This window comes from Leopardus geoffroyi, chromosome E1, assembly GCF_018350155.1.
Source record: "Leopardus geoffroyi isolate Oge1 chromosome E1, O.geoffroyi_Oge1_pat1.0, whole genome shotgun sequence".
In the NCBI taxonomy this organism is placed as follows: domain Eukaryota; kingdom Metazoa; phylum Chordata; class Mammalia; order Carnivora; family Felidae; genus Leopardus; species Leopardus geoffroyi.
Genome location: NC_059330.1, coordinates 5,783,550 through 5,804,039, shown reverse-complemented (window position 1 = coordinate 5,804,039; position 20,490 = coordinate 5,783,550). Strand labels below are relative to the sequence as shown.

Genomic DNA, 20,490 nt, shown 5'->3' with positions numbered 1-20,490 from the left:
GCAAAGACTTAGGTACGCTTAGCATTTTCTTTACATTCAGCTCATTTGGGCTCCCTTTTCCGTTCCATCCTAAAGGGGACTCCCATCCTCCTGACTTCCAGGAGGAAGCCAGCGCTGGGCTGACCTCTGCTTGTACGACCCCCTCCTGGAGGTCATCTGTTGCGCACACGGTCTCATGGCTGGCTCTAACCACCCTGTCACTCTTCTAGGGGCCCTGTCCATGGCCTTGCGCCTTAGATAGGTTTCACCTTGGGGGCGCCTGGGTGGCTCAGTCAGTTAAGCGTCCGACTTCGGCTCAGGTCATGATCTCATGGTTTGTGCGTTTGAGCCCCATGTCGGGGTTTTGCTGACAGCTCGGAGCCTGGAGACTGCTTTGGATTCTGTGTCTCCCTGTCTCTGCCCCTCCCCCGCTTGCGCTCTCTCTCTCTCTCTCTCTCTCTCTCAAAAGTAAATAAAAACATTTAAAAATTAAAAAATATATGTTTCATCTTGTCCTTTCTACCAGATTGTGGGCACACTGGGGATGGAAGTCAGTCCTTAGCAACCCAGAATCCAGCCCAGCTCTTCACGTATGATAGGCATTCAAAAGATCTGTTAATGAATGACTGTGTCCCACTAGTGCCCTAAAGAGCTTGGGCAAAGCATGAGAGAGGCTCCAGACCGAGGGTCTCAAACTCAGATGCCCCAGGGGCCAGGTGTGTAAGACCAAATGGGGACGAGGGGAAGGAACGTGGCCAGAGGGAGGCAGAAGCTGATCCTGGAGGAGCCATCCATCCCCTTAGCTCCAGCCAACTTCTACTGTGTGGAAGGAATGGGGGCTCAGTACTGAAATCCAACACACTTTCACGGGAAGCCAGGCATCTGGATTAGTGGTTGTCCTGACTCTTGGATCTTCACCACCAAGGAGGGTGAAAAGCCCTCTGAAAATAGGTCAACAGGCCTTCGGGTTGAGATCAGAGCTCTGTGCTCTTTGCTTCTGTCTGATTCTTCCCTTCCCCACCTCTCTGAGCAAGGTCCCTCCTCCAGCTGTCCCCCTGCACAGAAGACACAAAACAGAGGGACATAGGCCTTCCAGCCAGCGGTCTTATCTTTCTCAGGACCCCCTGGCCCTCGGCCAGTGAAGCCTCATTAACCCTCTCTTAGCCTTTGGCTGAGTTCTGGAGAAAAATGACAACGCACCCCCGTTCCATCTTAACCTTGGTACGAGCTCCCCAGCTTTTTCAAAACTGGCTCTCGAAGAGTGTCTGGGTGTGTAAAAGCCAAGAGACACATTTGGACATATTCCTGCTCAGAGCCATTTGGGAAACAGGGATCTGTGGCCGGAACAGCGACCGTAAAACCCAACCTCAGACAAAAGCCAAGACCGTGGAGACCCCAGGGATTGGTTTTTCTTCCCATCGCACAAGGTTTCTAAGTATACTGTTGTTTCGGTCCCTCTGAAGACCCTTCACCTTCTTATCATTAAGCATTTAAATCTGCTCTTGATGATCAAGCTGGTTGGCAAGTCTTAATAACAGTATGGGGGCCAAATGCCTCCCCCCGCCCCCCAAAAAAAAACAGTGCTTCTATGACAACACAAGCCTCGATCAGGGTGTTATTGCTGCAAAACAACTTCCCCCATGTTTCTGAACACATCTTTTCTTGGGTTTCATTTGATTTCTTTTCAGCCACTCTCAGAACTGGGGAGCCCTCTTATAGCTATTCTGCTTACCATGCTAACTCTTACGCTGTCTTAAAACATCTCGTAATTCTTTCATCGTTTGCTTTGACCTGAATACGAGGCCAAGCATTAGATTGCTTTTAAGCACATAAAATATAAACACGATTCCTTTCGTCTGCAGAGACTCTGAGTTGAGGGAAGGGGACCCGGAAACGGTACAATGCCATCCGCCATTGAATGAGCCCCAGGGACTGGAGACCTCCTGATTTCTCACCTGCTCACCTCCGTCCCCACACCTTGACCTCCATCAAGTGTTCCCCTTCGCAGAATGAGGTGTAAGCTCTGACTGTGTAAGTGTGTGTGTGTGTGTGTGTGTGTGTGTGTGTGTGTCCATCCTCTGTCTGTTAGGTCGAACCACAGAGGTTGTTCAGAAATGCTGCACTATCCCTAATGCGTCTTCAACTGTGCATACCCCACGGGAGAAAGATAGACTTTCATCGATTCACTTAAAATTTATAGGGCTTTATTTTTTCATGAGTAAGTTAAGAGCAGTCAGCACTTACAATGTGCTAACACCTTTGGTGTTAGAAATATTTCGGCAACCATAAAGCAGTCGCCTGGAGGAACTTAGGGTAGCGAGGAAACTAATTCGAGGCTGGACTGACGCCATTCCTTGGTCTTTAACCCCTATGAAAGACACGCACACCTGTGATCGTCCCTATCGTATTTTAAGCTCTTTTGGGGGGCAGTGGGGGGCCACTTCTGATATTTCTTGGTTCTCTTCCTTGCCTTCAGTAAGCTTAGCACCCACCGTGTCGCCTGAGTGAGTGAGGCTGGGACAGCTCCTGCTCCTGTGGGAATAGCCCGTGAGTCCTGAGTGACCCAGTTAAAGAGATGAGGACTGTAAGGCGGGTCTGGAGGTACCGTCACGGGTCCCCCGGATTTGATCGGATAGACCTGCCGTAGCCAACGGAGCCCGCGGGTAAGCCCTCCCGGACAGCTGGGTGGCTGTATGACCAGGTTTACGCAAAACCCCACAGGAGTAGGTCACCTTGAGAGAAAACTGGTACATCGGGTGGATCTTGCTGAGGTCATTCATGATGAAGTAGAGCAGGGAGGCCCGGGCGGCCGCGGGCCGGTAGTGTTCGCGGGCCTCGTTGATTTTCACTTCCGTCACCCTGGCCTCCTGGACCTGGTAGGGAAAGAAATAGCGGTCCGTTGTTCACACCAACCCGTCAGCCTGGCCTCTCTGTGTCCACACACACCGTGTCTGTGTGTGGGGCAGGTGGGTGTGGGTGGGGATAGCAGCTAGAAGGTTAGGAAGCTGCTGTGGGGTTTTTTAAAAATGTTTATTCATTTTTGAAGTGGGGGTGGGCAGAGAGAGAGGGAGACACAGAATCTGAAGCAGGCTCCAGGCTCTGAGCTGTCCACGCAGAGCCTGAGGCGGGGTTTGAACCCATGAACCATGCATGAGGTCATGACCTGAGCCAAAGTTGGATGCTCAACTGACTGAGCCACCCAGGCGCCCCTGCTGTGTGTTTTTTTTTTTTTTTAATTTTTTTTTTCAACGTTTATTTATTTTTGGGACAGAGAGAGACAGAGCATGAACGGGGGAGGTGCAGAGAGAGAGGGAGACACAGAATCGGAAATAGGCTCCAGGCTCTGAGCCATCAGCCCAGAGCCCGACGCGGGGCTCGAACTCACGGACCGCGAGATCGTGACCTGGTTGAAGTCGGACGCTCAACCGACTGCGCCACCCAGGCGCCCCATGTTTTTTTTTTTTAATAGAGCATCAGTGAGAAAGGAGGTGATCTTTCACAAGCATGAGAATACACACACATACACACACACACACATGCATATATTACTTGAAAATAAACCAGTATTACAGGCAGTGAAAGTCCAGTGAAAACAGCATAAATTGAATTTTGTTTTAATTTTTATGAAAGAGTTCATATGTAAATTCACGAAGAGGATCTCTTCTTTTAGTAAAAAAAAAAACAACCCTTAATTCCCGTATAGTTAACACAGAGCGTGATATTAGTTTCAGGTGTACAATACAGTGACTCAACCCTTCCATACATCACCCGGTGCTCATCAAGATAAGTGTGCTGTTAGCCCCATCACCTACTGCCCCCCCACCCCCACCTCCCCTCTGGTGACCGTCAGTTTGTTCCCTACAGTCAAGAGGCTGTTTCTTGGCTTGTCTCTCTTTTTTGTTTCATTTTTTAAAACGCCACATATGAGTGCGATCATAGGGTATTTATCTGTCTCTGATCATTTCCCTCAGCATTCAAGTCTCTAGATCCATCTAGGTTGAAAGAGGATCTCTTTCAATGGAATAGTTTATTATCAGAAAATTTCTTATCACAGGTAAAAATGAGGAAACAGACCCAAGCATCAGAGAGGGAGTCTGAAAGAAGAGGCCACTAAATACAAGCCTCAGTATGACCTGCCTTATGCTCCAGACGAGTGAAACTAATGATAATTTCTGAGACTCTCACAGGAAAAAAAAAAACAAACCACAACGATCCTTTTCAAAGATTAGCTTGCAATAAACAATTACGAACTTCAGAAGGAAGTGTTACCAAGGGGGAAAATGAGAATCTACTCCCCCAAAATTCCCAGGAGGATTAGCATCCCAACAGCTGAAGATCCCTGAACAATCTATAACTCACCATTAACTATTTCGGTTTAAAAGCAGTAGAGCTGAAGAAAAACATAAAATCGGGACATTAGAAAGAGGAGCAGCTATTACCTAGGAAAAAAAATGAACTCACTAGGACTTTTTAAGTAATTCAGTTATTTAAATGAAAAACCCAGTGCACAGGTTAAATAATGGACCAGTGCTGGAAGGAGAAGATGAAAACTAGAAGACAGATCTGAGGAAATTGGAACAAAGGTAGCTCAGAGAGAAAAGAAAAAGATGAAAAATATGTATGAGGTTGTGAGACTTGGCAGACAGAAAGAGAAGATTCAAAATACATTTAACAGAGATACAGGACAGAGAGAACGAGGGAGAAGCAACACTTGGAGGCATAACGGTTGAGAATTTTCTGATCTGGCAAAAGACCAGAGCTTTTAGAAGAAGCAGTCAATGTCAAAGAAAGTTTACTATCCACAGACCTTTGAAGAAATAATTATTTGCCTCAATTAGAAGATCACATCAAAAGGGGGAAATGAGATCTGAGAATTTCTTAAATATGTGGTTAATCTAAATAACAAGGGCTATAAAAATGACCACCATAGGGGCGCCTGGGGAGCTCTGTCAGTTGAGCGTCCGACTTCGGCTTAGGTCATGATCTCGTGGTTCGTGGGTTCGAGCCCCGCATGGGGCTCTGCACTGATGGCTTGGAGCCTGGAGCCTGCTTCAGATTCTGTGTCTCCCTCTCTCTCTCTGTCCCTCCCCGACTCACACTGTGTCTCTCTCTGTCTCTTGAAAATAAATAAATGTTAAAAAAAAAAAGAAAATAAATAATGTTAAAAAAAATGACCACCATAGGAAAAGGAAGTAGAAGGTGGAACTAAAATATTATAAAACAGTAACAGAAGATGGAAAAGGATGATCAAAGTATTCTAAAGTCCTTATATTGTCTTGGGAGAGGCCATATATCCCTTTATATTAGACTTTGTTAAATCAGTACATATATTGTTAAGTCATATAAAATGAAATATAATTTTCATGTATAAACGAAACAAGGTTAATCAATAAAATAAATTAACTTTTTTTTAAAGTTTATTTTGAGAGAGAGAGAGCAAGAGAGAGTGTGTGCACATGAGTGGGGGGCGGGTCAGATAGTGAGAGAGAATCCCAAGCAGGCTCCATATGGACAGTGCAGAGCCCCACATGGGGCTCAATCTCATGAAATGTGAGATCATGACCTGAGCCGAGATCAAGAGTCAGATCTCTACTGAAGTGACTGAACCACCCAGGTATCCCCAAAGTAAATTAACTTTAAAATCAGGAAAGGATAAAGATGAGAATGATGAAAAATCAAGACGGGAGAAAAAAACAAATAAGTGTGTTTAATAGAAAACACAAATGAAGGCAGTAGAAAGAAATTCACTCTATTGATAATGTTAATAAACGTAAATCGGTTAAATTCAGTAGCTAAAGACAAAGCTTTTCGGAAGGGGGTGGACTGAACAAAAACAGCTACTCAGAATGGTGTTATCACAGATCCATCCTTTTCAAGCTCACCTGGGTTCCTAATGCTGTCCACTAATTATGTTTCCTGAATTGACTTTTACTCCTATTTCAGTAAACCTTCACTCCCCTCCCCAAACTGCCTCACTACCACTCCTTCACTCTCCGCAGGTGAACGTGACTCATGCTTTCACCGTCTATATAGAGACCATCAGGAAGGAATTTCCTTAATTTCTGCCTCTCCTCTGATTCCTTGAAGTTTCTGTCTCCTTACCTCAGTTGCCTGGATGGATCCATGGACCATGGATCTCATTTCTAGACTCATGCTTGCCCCCAACCCCTATCACATTGGAACTAGCTCTCCATCTTTCCAAAGACAAGCTCATCATCTGTGACCTGAATTAGATTTCCTCTGACTTTCTCATGTACCCCACTCATTAATTGTTCCTTCTTTTTCCTGTAAATTCACCTTCTCTTATCAACTGCGGCTTTTACTTTACAAACCGGGCATCCTCCCACCTCTGGTGAAGATCTTACTGCACCCGATCTCTCCCGTCTCACGGGACCCATGTCTCCTTTAAGTCGCAATCCTTTCTCTCTCTGCCATTTCACAGTTTGGCTTCTTTCAAGGGTAGCTTATAGTCTCTTTCCCTTTTTCTGATCCCATTTGCTCTCATTCTAATTCAGTCTGACTTCTGCTTCCACGACACCACGGAAACCATTCTCCCCAAGATCACCGATGACTCCTTTCTGCAAAGTTCAGTGGCCACATCCCAGCCATACCTTGTTTGAGTCATCAGCATCATTCAACGTCACCGGCACACCCTCTTGAGATGCTTTCGTTCACAATCCCTTATTTTCCTGCTTTTCTTCCCATCTGTCTGCTCTATTCCACAGTCGACATGTTCTGTATTTCTCCTAAAACGTCTCAGGATTCTTCTCAATGCTCTATTCTTCAGTCTCCTCACTGCACACACCTCTCCCCCATGATTTCCTCTGCTCTCAGTTTCAATGATCAACTACTTGTTGATGACTCTTAGCACCTTAGCACCAACCAAGGTCATTTATCTGGAAACTCAAGGAAGGGACCTATGTGAATGGCCCAAAGGCGTTCCAAACTCAACGCAACACAAACGAAACTAATAATGTCTTCTCGTCCCCAGATCCGTTTCTGCTCTCATCTTTCAGTTATTGGCATCAATGCTTATCTAGGTGTTTATTCCTGGAATCTGAGATGTTTCCTGGGCTAAAACTTTACCCATATATCACCATGTGTGAGTTGGGTTCTGTCCCCCCAGGCCCCATCTCTCCTACCCAAGACAGGGGGACTTGTACACAATTACTATACAAATTCTGCACTCCCTTTTCTAGAGATATGGAGGCCACAGAGAACCAGGAGTGGAACCTGGTGGCCACACGGCGGCCACAGAGACAATGTGAGCCTGGACCTTCCTGCTCTCAGGCTCTCATTCCAACTTCATGTGTCTGTTACCCCAGTGTGGGCATGAGCTGGTCTACCTACACCACCCGTCATCACCTCTCATTTTTCCTACCCTGTCCCGACCCACAACAACGGCTTTGATATGTGGAGAAATCCCAATAATCTGACCAACAGTGCCTTCCCTCAGAGGTGTCCTGTTACAGACTCATTTATCCTGCTCAGAACCAGTATCTTCATTGCTCCTCTGATCCAAGAGCAGGGCTGGGGATGAAAAAGAGCCTGTATAGTTTCAGCAGCCTCCCCGCAAAGGGCGAGGGGCTCGGACGCCCTCAAATCCTGTCCTCCCGTCTCCCACAGGGGGGAATAAAAGCCTTCCAGACAATGTGAGGTAAAGGAAGGAAGCTAGAGACCGCAGAGTTTCCTGGGATGATAGCCGTTTTTGAGAGCTGGCCTTCCTGAGCAGCCACCGAAGCTGCTCGCATTGCAATCAGACTTGCGAGACTTTTGCCGGCTGGCGGGCTTTCTCATGGAGCAACTGTGAGCCAGCCAGCGCTCACGGCGCGCAGGGGTGCGATTCCTTAGCCTCGGGGCAAGTGTGCAAACTCTCAGCAGGCACAGAGTTCACGCTCGCCAAATGTCTGTGGAGTTGAGGGGTCAAACTCCTTGCCCAGAAGGCGGGAACTCCCTGATGCACGGCGTGAGGTGGTGATCTCAGGAATCCTGCCCGCCTTGACTTTCTGGAAGGAATGTGGGAACCTGCCAACGCTACCTGGGAACACTGCCAGGCAGTTTTACCTTCTTCTCGACTTCCGCGGCCGTCTGCTTGGTGGTCTCCAGGTTCTCCACTAAGGCCGTGTCCCCCAGGAAGTTCCCAGATGCTGAAGAGAGGCGAGAAAGCAGGTTGTCTTCTAGTGTTTTCAGGGTGATTTTGAACCCGTTCTGTTGCTTGGTGAGATCTGACTGCAAACATAGAGCAAGAGGGAGTCAGGTGCAGGAGCCCAGCACACCCTATGCCTGGCGTAGGTCTGAACAGATAAATGCTACGGGGTCTTCTTTTTTAATGTTTTTACTTGTTTTTGAGGGAGCACAGGCAGGGGAGGGGCAGAGAGAGAGAGGGCAACAGAGGATCTGAAGCAGGCTCTGCACCAACAGCAGCGAGCACGATGCGGGGCTCGAACTCACGAACCGCGAGGTCATGACCCAAGCCGAAGTCAGACGCTCAACTGGCCGAGCCACCCAGGTGCCCCTGAGGTACCTTCTTAATGTGTCCATAACCTTGGCTGGCTAGCCCCAGCCCCTTCTCAGAGGAGAAAACACAGTGCTGGCACATGGCGTGTTCCCTCAGTGGAAACTATTTGTGTGACTAGTCAGAGGGTAGGGTCAAGTTCTCATTCTCTGGAAGGTCACCTCTATTACCTCTTTACTGCCCCAAATGAATGGCTCTCCTGTAGATGCTCTTTACTTGGAAAAAAAAAATCAACAGAAACTGACAAGTTTAGACAAGCTCATCACTGGAGCCTTCTTCAAAGTCAGAGTGGGGCTCCGGGGTCCAAGCTGACCTCCCCTTGTCTTCCCTTCCTGATCATTAGATTCCATACCCTAAAGCACTCAAGATGCTACTTGGGGGGGGGGGCGGGGAACGCGTGAGTTCAGGCAGCTGTCATTTCTTTGCCCTTGTACTGCATGGGATTATTGCTTTTCGAGCCCTGAAAAGAACAATCTTCCTTCCTTTTGGGGGCCTCAGCCGCAGCTACTCTGTTCATCTTCTGTTTCTTTTCTTTTTAAGTTTATTTATTTATTTTGAGAAAGTGAGTGCAGGCAGAGAGAGAGAGAGAGAGAGAGAGAGAGAGAGAGAAAGAATCCCAAGCAGGCTATGTGCTGTTAGATCACCGCAGCAGTCACAGAGCATTTTCTTCCTCCCTTCCTTGGTGGATCCCCCACGAACCTTCAGCTGCTCCAGGTCCGGCCTCTCCATGCTGACCACGGCGGCCAACAGCTGGTCCTCCAGACCATCCCTGGTCACTGTAAAGTTGATCAGGGTGGCCTGAGCCTGCAGCTCGGGCTGGTAGTGAGGATTGGCCAGCTTGGTGTGAAGGATGAGCCGGAAGCTGGGGTTGTATTCACATTCTTTGTCTCCGATTTTGATGAATCTGGAACACGAAGGGTCATGTGAAGGTGGGGTGCCTTCCTGTGAGATTTGGTTTGGGGACAGAATTCCAGATGGTTTTTGTTTGTTTGTTTTTTGTAAGATCATAGCAAACAATATAGCCACATTCGGATTCGTCTCAAGCAGGTCTAGCCTGAACGCTAGGATTCTTATTTGCCCTAATGTGGGTTGGAACGGGGGTGGAGGGTGAAAGACTTTCTCCCACGGCCACCATGTTGGATTTTGCATGTGCCACCACAGGGAGAGGCATCCAGGGAGTTGCCCAGGGAGGTGAGTACGTTATGAAACGTGCCCAGCAGATGGCAGTAAAGTGTTTGCAGGAAAGGGCACCCTAAGTTTACAGAAAGGTGCCTTCTGGGCTAGCAGCGATGGGGCCCTTTTTCTTTCTTGGCTGATGGAGAGTAACTGCTAAGGTGGTTAATTTGGTAAGTGAGCACATTCTAAGGACCCGGAAAGGGTATTTATGGCTTGGGCAGTGGGTGAGGCTCTGGAATGAAGCAACCCATCATAATAATTACCTCTCTCGTGTCCCTCCTTCTGCCAGACGCTTGCTGAGCCCCTGACCACTTACCAGACCCCAAAGCCACCGGGACTCAACAGATGGACAGAGAACCGAGTTCTCAGAACCCAGAAGTCTGGCTTGGGTAAAAATGACTCATGCTTACGAGTCAGTCTGCGTTTTGACCACTTTCCTTCTAAAGTTCTTCCAAAACAGTGCGCCGCTAACACGTAGGGGGAAGTCGAGGAGGACATGACAGGACAGGAGCTAAGTGATTCCAGGGAACTATCTCTACGAGTCAAGGGCAGCTGAGTGTTCCCCTTGGGTCCCGTCGGAGCCACCTGACGGGAGTTAAGGAGAACATGTTCTGGGCAGAGCAGATCTGCGCACGGTTCTACCTGGGGCTACCATCCAGTTCCTCACACAGGATCAACAACACGGCTAAGTCGTACCGTCCTTTCTTGATGACTTCTCTCCCGAGCAGCGGACCCAGGACAGGATCAATGGATTCTTCCAGGTTTTCGATTAGCACCACATCTCCAGCTTCCAGGGCACGCTCTATGGTTTGGAGATACCTGGGGAGAAAGTCGGGCAGTGTGAGCTGGTGGCAAAGTGCGGATCCACAGGAAACGTAACAGGACGACCGTGGCCTCAGTGGCCAACGTGGAGGTGCAGCTACCTGGGAAGACTTCGGAGGTCACGTGCTTCTCTGTTTAAAGTGATACTTATGCGGGGCGCCTGGGTGGCGCAGTCGGTTAAGCGTCCGACTTCAGCCAGGTCACGATCTCGCGGTCCGTGAGTTCGAGCCCCGCGTCGGGCTCTGGGCTGATGGCTCAGAGCCTGGAGCCTGTTTCCGATTCTGTGTCTCCCTCTCTCTCTGCCCCTCCCCCGTTCATGCTCTGTCTCTCTCTGTCCCAAAAATAAATAAACGTTGAAAAAAAAAAATAAAGTGATACTTATGCGATCTCATCAAGTTTTAGAAAGAAGGAAACGTTGTAAAATACAAAAAAGAATACGGAAATGAATGCAACCCTTCCATCGGTCATTTACATTTTGGTGTTTAACATGTATGTTTGGATATATTATATTCTCGAGTTTATTATTTGTATTTTGCTATATATTACTCATGTATAATTTAACTTAACAGTTGCACCTCTCTTTGTTTGTTATTGGATGTCACGCAGCACATTTATCATTTGGTTCCTGTACGTAAAATGTATCAGAAACATTTCCCCATCTCATTAAATATATATTTGAAAAATTTTATTATTATGTTAATGTTTTTCTTAACGTTTATTTGAGAGAGAGAGTGTGAGCAGGCGAGGGGCAGGGAGACAGGGAGACACAGAATCAGAAGCAGGCTCCAGGATCTCAGCTGTCAGCACAGAGCCCGGCACGGGGCTCGAACTCATGAACTGTGAGATCATGACCTGGGCTGAAGTCGGACGCTTCCCCAATGAGCCACCCAGGTGACCCTAAAAATTGTATTATTATGTAAAAAAGTGTTTATTTATTTTGAGAGAAAGAGCATGCATGAGCAGGGGAGAGACAGAGAGAGAAGGAGAGAGAGAATCCCAAGTAGGCTCTGTTTTGCCAGCACAGAGCTCGACGTGGGGCTTGATCCCATCAACAGTGAGATCTTGACCTGAACCGAAATCAAGAGTCAGACATCCAACTGGCTGAGCCACGCAGGCACCCGTTAAATATTCTTCTAAAATAATTTTCTATGACTGGCTGTCAGGCTGTACTTATATACCTTAATTTATTTAACAATTGCCAAAACTAGGTTGTTCCAAAAGTGTCAGTGTTATGTAAAGTTTAATAAACAGGTTAAAAGATTGATCTTCTCTAAATATATGGATAAGTTTGATGTAATTCCAATTCAAACAATAGATAACAATAAAAGTATAGAGATTGATCATAAATAAATCTTAAAGGTAACCTAAAAGAAAACAATAAGGATGATTAAAAACATAAACGCTACCAAGAAAAAGAGGAGGTATTCATATTAGCTAATACTAAAATATTTTAGGGGCATCTGGGTGGCTAAGTCAGTTAAGCATCTGACTTCAGGTCATGATCTCATGGTTCGTGAGTTCAAGCCCCACATCGGGTTTTCTGCTCTTAGCACAGAGCCTGCTTCAGATCCTCTGACCTCCTTTCTCACTGCCCCTCCTCCACTCATATTCTCCTTCCCTCGCTCCCTCTATCTCTCAAAAATAAATTTAAAAAAATAAAATATTTTATGTAACTTTAACAATATAGATATAGAGGAAGAAGCAAATTCTAAAATATTTTCTATAACTCGAACAAACTAGATATATAGGAAGAATCTGAAAGGGTATCATATCCCCCAAAGTTAGAGTTTTCCCCTGAATGATGAATTATAGGGTATTTAATTTCTTTTATTTTGTAACATCACCCCCCCCTTTTTACTGTGGTGATACATGACTTTTGTAATGCGAGTTGCCACCATAAATGTTGCTAAATACAAAGCTGAGTAATTAAAGGCTGGTATAGTATTATATAAATGGAAAAGAATAAAGACTGTAATAAAATAATTTAATACAGAGTAAAATGTCGTCTCTAATTAATCAAGGAAAGGATGGAGAATTTAATAAATGGTATTAGAACAGTGGCTGACCACCTGAAAGTGAAAATCAGGTCTGTATCTTATATAGCACCCTAAAACATATTTCAGGTGATTGGATTTCAATGTTAAAAGAAAACACCTACAAAAGCCCTAAAAAAATCTAGGTGAATATTTATATAATTTCTGGAGAGAAAAAGGCTTTTCTAATCATGATATATAGAATAAATGGATGACATATCTGGACACAAAGGAGGCCCTCAGGGGCACGTGGGTGGCTCAGCCGGCTAAGCGTCTGACTCCTGGTTTCGGCTCGAGTCACGATCTCACAGTTTGTGAGTTCGAGCCTCACATCGGGCTCTGCGCTGACAGTGTGGAGCCTGCTTGGGATTCTCGGTTCTCCCTCTCTCTCTCTGCCCCTCCCCTGCTCACTCTCTCTCTCTCTCTCTCTCTTGCTCTCAAGAAATAAATGAACTTGAAAAAAAAAGCCCTCAGAATAAAAAACCCCACAGCTGTCATGTGTCAAACCCCATAAATAAGACTAAAAGACAAATGACCCACCAGAGCAAATATCCACTCATGTGATGAAGGAAGACCATGCCCAACAGTCTTCACACACATTGTAATATCATATTTACATTTAGATAATATACAACAGATCTAGAAAAGCACCCAACAGAAAAGTGGATGGACAGAAAACAGAGAATTAACTGCACACGTGTTTACCGAAGCCCTACTATGTGTCAGGCACTGTTTTTGGTACTTAGGGATATAGGACGAGCAAAGGGAAAAAACGCTTGTATCTAAAAGGCAGTTGTTGACCCATTAGAAAGGGATTTTTCTGATGTTTATTTATGTTTTTATTTAGAGAGAGAGCGCGTATAGAGGAGGGGCAGAGAGAGAAGGAGAGACAGAATCCCAAGCAGGCACTGCACTGTCAGCACAGAGCCTGACTCGGGGCTCGAACTCACGGAACTGTGAGATCATGAGCCGAGCCGAAAGCAAGAGTCGGGCACTGAACCAGCAGAGCCGCCCAGGCGCCCCTAGAAAGGAGTATTTTGATCAAAGTGCGGGGAGAAGGCCAGGATGACATTAGTCTGATCGATGGCACAGGTTAAAATATACCCGGGCGTACCTTGGGATTCATTTCTCCTCTTATCCTCTCTAGAAGAAAGGATCCATCTGGCAGTCAATATTTGCTTGAACTATTTTTGTAACATTGCGTGTTTGATTTAAACAACACCGGCTGATCTGGACCTCTGGGCAACCACGTCTGGGACGTGTGACCAGACCACCAAACCTCACCTTGGTGGCTGTGGGCTGGGTTTCTAACTGAGAAGCAAATGCTGCCTTCATCAGTTTTTTTTTTTTCTCAAATTTAATTATTTTAAAATCGTGCTTAAAATATACGTAACACAAACTCTCCCATCTCAGCCGCTTTTAAATTCTGATTAAGTTTTCAAGCAAAGCTCTGCCAAAGTAAAGTGTGTTTTTATGCACAGGAATCCTTTCATGTAACATCACTGCAACAATCCTATTTTGATTGAGTTCTAAGTTAGCGAGGGGAAAAAAGAAAGCAGTTATGGATGTTTCCATTTCCATTTCCCAGCATGCTACCGTCACCAACTTCCGTCTCCAGAAGTTCTCCACCTTGCAAAACTGAAACTCTGTACCCTTTAACCAGCAACTCCCCACACCCCTCCCTTCAGCCCTTGGTAACACCATCCTGCCTTCTGCCTCTTGCGAATTTGATAACTTGAGGGACCTCCTACAAGTAGAACCATACGGTCCATAGAAAAGCACCCGAAGATCTACAACATAGATCTTTTGGGTCCTTTCGTGTCTGGCTTTTTTCACTCAGCATAATGTCCTCAAGGTTCGTGTCAGAACTGCCTTCCTTTTTAAAGCTAATATTTCACTGCATGGATACGACACGTTTCGTTCATCCGTTCGTGTGTCGACGGATACTTGGGTGGCTTCTACATTTTTTTTTAATGTTTATTTTTGGGAGACAGAGCGTGAGCAGGGAGGAGCAGAGAGAGAGGGGGAGACACAGAATCCGAAGCAGGCTCCAGGCTGTCAGCACAGAGTCCGACGCGGGGCTCGAACTCACAGACCGTGAGATCATGACCTGAGCCAAAGTGGGCTGCTCGGCCAACTGAGCCATCTAAGTGCCCCAAGGTTGCTTCTACATTTTGAATATTGTGCATTGTGCTATGAACATGGGCGTACAAACGTCCACTGCTTTCAAAATGGTATATTCTTGTGGACATTGATTTGCTTCCGTGAACCTCAGTTTCTTCAGATGTGAAATGGTACCAGTCATGCTCGTCTTATCAGTTGTTCGGATTAAGGAAAGCATTTGAGATAAGGTCCCTAACACCAGGACTGGCAATAAATGATCTCTGTCACTCCTTCTCTTCCCCATGGTGCCCTCCTATCCCGCTCACGTATCCTAACGTCACGGACAAGAATCCAGAGCAGACACTACAAAGCTAAGTTCTAACCCAGTTAATGAAGCCATGGGGTGGGAGACGCCAAGGTCTGGGGTCATGAAGTGTGGTGGGTGCTAATAGACATTCTCAGAGACACTCATGTCCCTTCGTGTAGTAATGGCCCCATCGGGAATGTGTGAAGCTGTATGAGGCAGGTGAAAGGGCTCTCGGGGGTTCACCGCTAACTTGGCTACCATGCTTCCAACTGCTATGTCTGCTCATTCTTCAGCAGACACCGCGTTTGGGTTTGTTCTGGGGGGCGCTGGGCTGGAGGCAGAAACAGTGGGTAGACAAGTGGGCTCCAGGATGGGCTAAGACAGGCACTTTTTGGCTCAATGTGAGGGAGACTATAAAACACAGAACTGCCTTATGGTGGAGCGTGATGGGGAGGTCATGTCCAAGGAGAGGTATGAGTGTGAACACGATGAGGGGGGGCGGGTGGGAAGGCGGGGAGAAAGGGCCCCTGATGGGTCAGGAGGCGGGCACGCACGATTCCTAATGACAAACACAACTACCCAGGCATCTTCCATGGAGAGGTGTCCTAAAATGGGAAGAGAAACACAGGAAGGCCCGCGGAAGGACTGGGAGGGTAGAGACAACCCGCTGGGGTTGTCTTACGATCCGCTCACTCCATCTGTCTTCTCTCTGCACAGGTGGCGAAAGTCAGAAGTGATGTGCTCAGCCACCTACCCCTTCTGGCCAATCCGGGTGACCCGGAGGTTCTCGCCATATTTGTTCTTGATCCATTTCATGCCTTGTAGCTGCGGGTCAACCACAAGCGGCCAGCGCTCACAGGTGACCACGATGGTGGCGTTCTCCACGGACATGCGGTCTGCGGGGAGGCCCTGGTTCTGCCAGGCTGCCACGTCGGCCTCGTCCGTCAGCATCCTCAGGGGATCCAGGGTGGGGGTGACCGGGACGGGCACCTGACGAGGGAGAAACGAGGCACGTGCTCAGAACGGAGAGGCAAGCCTTCTCAGCCAGATCCAAATGCCCCTGAAAAGTGCCTTCCTGGCTGTGCGATTATTTCTGGAAGCGGGTTTTCTGAACGTCCCGAGGGCCTTTTTTCTCTCGGTGGGTGAACAGCAGCAGCCAGGCTCAGTGACCCTTTGTTCATTAGCGCATTCCCCCAAATCAAATTTCTAGCATCGATGATTTGTACGTTAGCAACAGCCTCCTGTCTGCCCTCGCCCGTGTTAACAGGGTCACTTTCCTGCTGCTCTCTTGTTCTCACGCAGGCCCCTGGCCTCATGGGCTTTCCCCTGCTGCTGCCAGCCCACGCCACCCTTGCTGTCCCGTAAGTCACGCCCTGCTGACGAAGGCCCGGCTTGCACACAACTGGAGGTGCCTACTTTTCTCCCTGCCCAGAACATTCCACTTCCGGGGTGGATTATAGGGCTCCTCCTTTCCTTTTTCTGTTGACCTCTCTCAGCTCAATTCTGCTGCTAGTCCTATTTTCCACTGGGGGCACGCACGCATTTTTGTTAATTGGGGTAAAATTCACGTAACTTAAATGAACCGTTTCATTTATTTTTTTATTTTATTAAAAAAATTTTTTGGGGGGTCGCCTGGGTGGCTCAGTCGGTTGAGCGACCGACTTTGGCTCAGGTCATGATCTCACGGTCTGTGGGTTCGAGCCCTGCCTCAGGCTCTGTGCTGATGGCTCAGAGCCCGGAGCCTGCTTCGGATTCTGTGTCTCCCCCTCTCTTTGCCCCTCCCCCGCTCATGCTCTGTCTCTCTCTGTCTCAGAAATAAATAAACATTAAAAAAAATTTAAAAATAAAAAAAAATTTTTAAATCTTTCTTTCTTTTTGAGAGAGAGAGACATAGAGTGAAAGCGGGAGAGGGGCAGAGAGAGAAGGAGACACAATCTGAAGCAGGCTCCAGGCTCTGAGCTGTCAACCCAGAGCCCGACGTGAGGCTTGAACCCATGAACCGTGAGATTGTGACCTGAGCTGAAGTCAGATGGTTAATCAACTGAACTACCCAGGTGCCCCTTAAAAGAACCATTTTAGAGTGCATGATTCAATGGCATTTGGTACCTTCACAATGTTGTGTGACCATCAACTCTATCTGGTTCCAAAACATTTTTCTTCACACCAAAAGGAAGCCCCGTCACTCCCTTGGTCCCCTCTACCCCCCGGTTCCCAACAACCACAAATCTACTTTCTATGCATTTACCTACTCTGGATACTTCACATAAATGGAGTCCTATGACAGGTGACCTTTTGTGTCTGCTTTCATTTAGTGGGATGTTTGTGAGGTTCACGCACACATGCCCCTTTAACCTGTCTGTGCCTCTGTCCTCTGTGGTCCGTCTTCCCAGTTACCCGAGGAAACCCTGTCCGATCCCTCCCCTTTCCTTTAATCTCACTCACGAGGGCTGCAGACGGCCAGTACTAAACCATCCTTACCCTGGGGATCAGAAATGTATTTCAAGACCATTTTATGCACAAAAAACATTCTCGTGAGAAGAAACCCATAGGTCCCCCCACCCCGTTCCCAACCGCCAAAGGGGCTACAGCACAAAAGTGCCTACAAACCCCAAACCAAGCCAGAAAAATCCCCGTTAAGCTGCCACTGAGCTCCCCATCTTTATTCACTCAGTTGATGACTGCCCTTTTAATAATTTCCTTTCTCGGGGCACCTGGGGGGGCTCAAATGGTTAAGCGTCCGACTCTTGGTTTTGGCTCAGGTCATGATCTCACGGTTCATGGGATTGAACCCCAGGTCGGGCTCTGCCCTGGGAGAAAGGAGCCTGCTTGGGATTCTGTCTTCCTCTCTCTCCCTGCCCCTCCCCTGCTCACTCTGTTTCTCTCTCACACAAAATCAACTAAAAAATAAAAAATAAAACAAACAATTTCCTTTCCCATGGTGTTCGAGATCAACGACAGCTTCGTTTTTATTTCCTAGTACCGTAATAGTACGTACGTGTGTATATATCTCCGTAACAGTTTTTAAACCACAAATCATAGAGTGAATGAGCCTTCGTGAGCTGATCTCTGCAACCAACCACCACTAGACAATATGGGTTTTATGTTCTGGGTCTCTACCTACAGATGCATTCTGGAATTCAACTCTTCCTGTACATGGTGAACTGTCCGGCTGACTCTTACTGAGGCCAATTTTTGTGAACCTAGTCTCCTCCACCGTCCGGACTGGGACCTTCCTGCGGCCATCCTGGCCTTTAGGGAGGACACACAGGCTGACGCCTCGGTGAACATTTGTGGATTGAGGACTACGAGTCATGGGAAAGTGGACAGGATTAGGAATTATTCTGACTGTCGGCTCTAGAACCCCTTTCGATCAGGAACTGGCATTTCCCCACTTGACCATCTCAGGAGAGGGGGAAGGGCTGGGAGCTAGGAGGACAGGCCGACTATACATGACAGAAGGAGGGAGAAGGGTTTGCACAAGGGGGTCCATGAGCCACGGGCACAGAATGTGCAGCCCTGGGACCCAGTGACAAGGTGCGTTGCAGATCTGGGAAGGGAGCCTTGGGCCCCACTGTGACACTGCCATTTGGCTCAAGAGCAGGGGCAGTGGAGGCAACTCAGGGTGATTTTGGGGACTCTTGGGGTTCGCAGTTTTGAGACAGCCTGCTGGGCAGTGGACCAGAGTGCCCACAGAGAGCCCAATTAAAGGGGAGAGATGCAGGGCGCCTGGGTGGCTCAGTCGGTTAAGCGTCCGACTTCGGCTCAGGTCATGATCTTGTGGGTCATGGGTTCGAGCCCCGCGTCGGGCTCTGTGCTGACAGCTTGGAGCCTGGAGCCCAATTTGGAATCTGTGACTCCCTCTCTCTCTGCCCCTCCCCTGCTCTGTCTCTCAAAAAATGAATAAACGTGAAAAAATTTTTTTTACAGGGGAGAGAGGCTGTCCTCAGGTGGCCCAGAGGGCAGTGGATGGCAAGGCAGGGCACTGTATGGGAGCACGGCTGCATAGGTCTCCCTCCCAGACCCCAAGATCACTAGGGGACGCTCAGGTGCTAGTGGTGGAAGCATGCAAGAAAGAGCTAGAAGACTCTATTGCCAGGAGAGCTCCCTGGCTGTAGAGCTGTAGGAGAAATCCGGCTGTACGCACCTTTAGCTGGCTTAGGTAGGGTCGCCAGGTGCCGTCCATGAGGCTCTGCCGATATCCCTTCGTGAAGAAGCCGAGGTACGAAACGAACGCCGTGGTCAGAAGCATGTCTCCGCAGAGTTTGCTCTCCTGCTGTCTGAAGTTCTGCACGGCCTCTGCCCACCTCACGTTTTCTGAGGCCAGTCCCCTCACCTGTGGTTTCAGAGAGCAGAGAGGACAGGCGACGCATCATCCCACAGGCTGCATACAGACCCCGGGATTGAGTCACACGGGACGCACGGTGCTCGTCTGGTGGCAGCAGTCTCGGGACATCGTTCAGGTGGCCCTGTGGGTCCACGGGGAGTCGCACGTTTTTGGGGAACAAGACCCTGTTCTGTTCTGTGCTACGTGTTATTGGGGCTGTGGATGGATTACAGGGTGTGAACGCGGGCTTGGAGAAAATTAAATACGACCGTGTCGGTTAATCACTTAGCACAGTGCCTGGGATGCAAACATACTAGAGGCTCATGCACCTCCCCCTCTCCTCTCCGAATGCTGGGGAGAGGAAAAGAAATAAAGTCAATCCCATGCGCTATAAATAATTCACAGTGGGCGGGGAGACAGACATGGTAATGAAGGCCCAGAGTCAGAAGTACTGAAACATGGCCGTGCGTGAGGCACCAAGATGGCGGCACGCGTCCTGACTCTGACCGCCCCGCTTTGGTTTGGCGCTCCTCTCCAAGGGGCAGCCCCTCTCTGGGGAGGAGGGGCCTCCTTTCTACAGTAGGCATCTGGTATAGCTGAGTCTGTGTTGTGACTGACCCTTTTTCCTTCCTTGAGAGATGGCATCAGAGAACATCACAGCTGGAAGAAACCTTAAGGATGTGCCAGCCCAACCATTCCCATGCCCAGTTTTTAGGTGACACGGATAAAGACCAGAAAGTGGAAGGATCTCTCCAGAACCCCTAGGTCGGTAGAGACAGGGTTGGTTTCAGAGTCTGTACAGCCTGCCTGCCTCCCAAGAGGATCAATTCAGAAAACTCCCGGGCCAGGCAGAGAAGGCCATGCTAAGTTCTGGAAGCCAAACAGAGAGCGGAATGGGAGGCCAGCTGGGAGGTCTGGACTACCTCTTGCAGAAGAGCTGTCTCTACACTGAATTGTTCAGTTAAAACCATCGTCCCAAAGCTACTCAACAGCAGGTGAAACAGACAACTGCACAGACGCACGCCTTTCTTCCCGGAAGCCATGGCTCATTTCAGTCATGGTTGTGACTCACTTCTCCCTACACGAGAAAACCTGGCTCTGTTTTATAAACAAACGGTGGCTGGAATAAACATAAAAAAGGTATCAGTTCTACCCTTGGAGAGAAAGGTGCTGTGAAGGCTCGCCATCGAAGAGAAATCATACCCCATGGCTGGTGCCTTCCAGGATCTTA

At 48.0% G+C, this 20,490-nt stretch overlaps 1 protein-coding gene across 1 annotated transcript in view; it reads right to left on the bottom strand.

The window, feature by feature from the left end:
* DNAH9 (dynein axonemal heavy chain 9) overlaps positions 1–20,490 on the bottom strand; it is a 339,411-nt gene that overhangs the window by 72,099 nt on the left and 246,822 nt on the right. Inside the window, exons 52-57 of the mRNA XM_045487400.1 lie at positions 19,080–19,268; positions 15,690–15,925; positions 10,367–10,489; positions 9,194–9,398; positions 8,044–8,208; positions 2,712–2,852 (exon numbers count right to left, since the gene is read on the bottom strand). Coding sequence (XP_045343356.1) covers positions 2,712–2,852; positions 8,044–8,208; positions 9,194–9,398; positions 10,367–10,489; positions 15,690–15,925; positions 19,080–19,268 — 1,059 coding nt within the window. The remainder of the gene's footprint in view (positions 1–2,711; positions 2,853–8,043; positions 8,209–9,193; positions 9,399–10,366; positions 10,490–15,689; positions 15,926–19,079; positions 19,269–20,490) is intronic.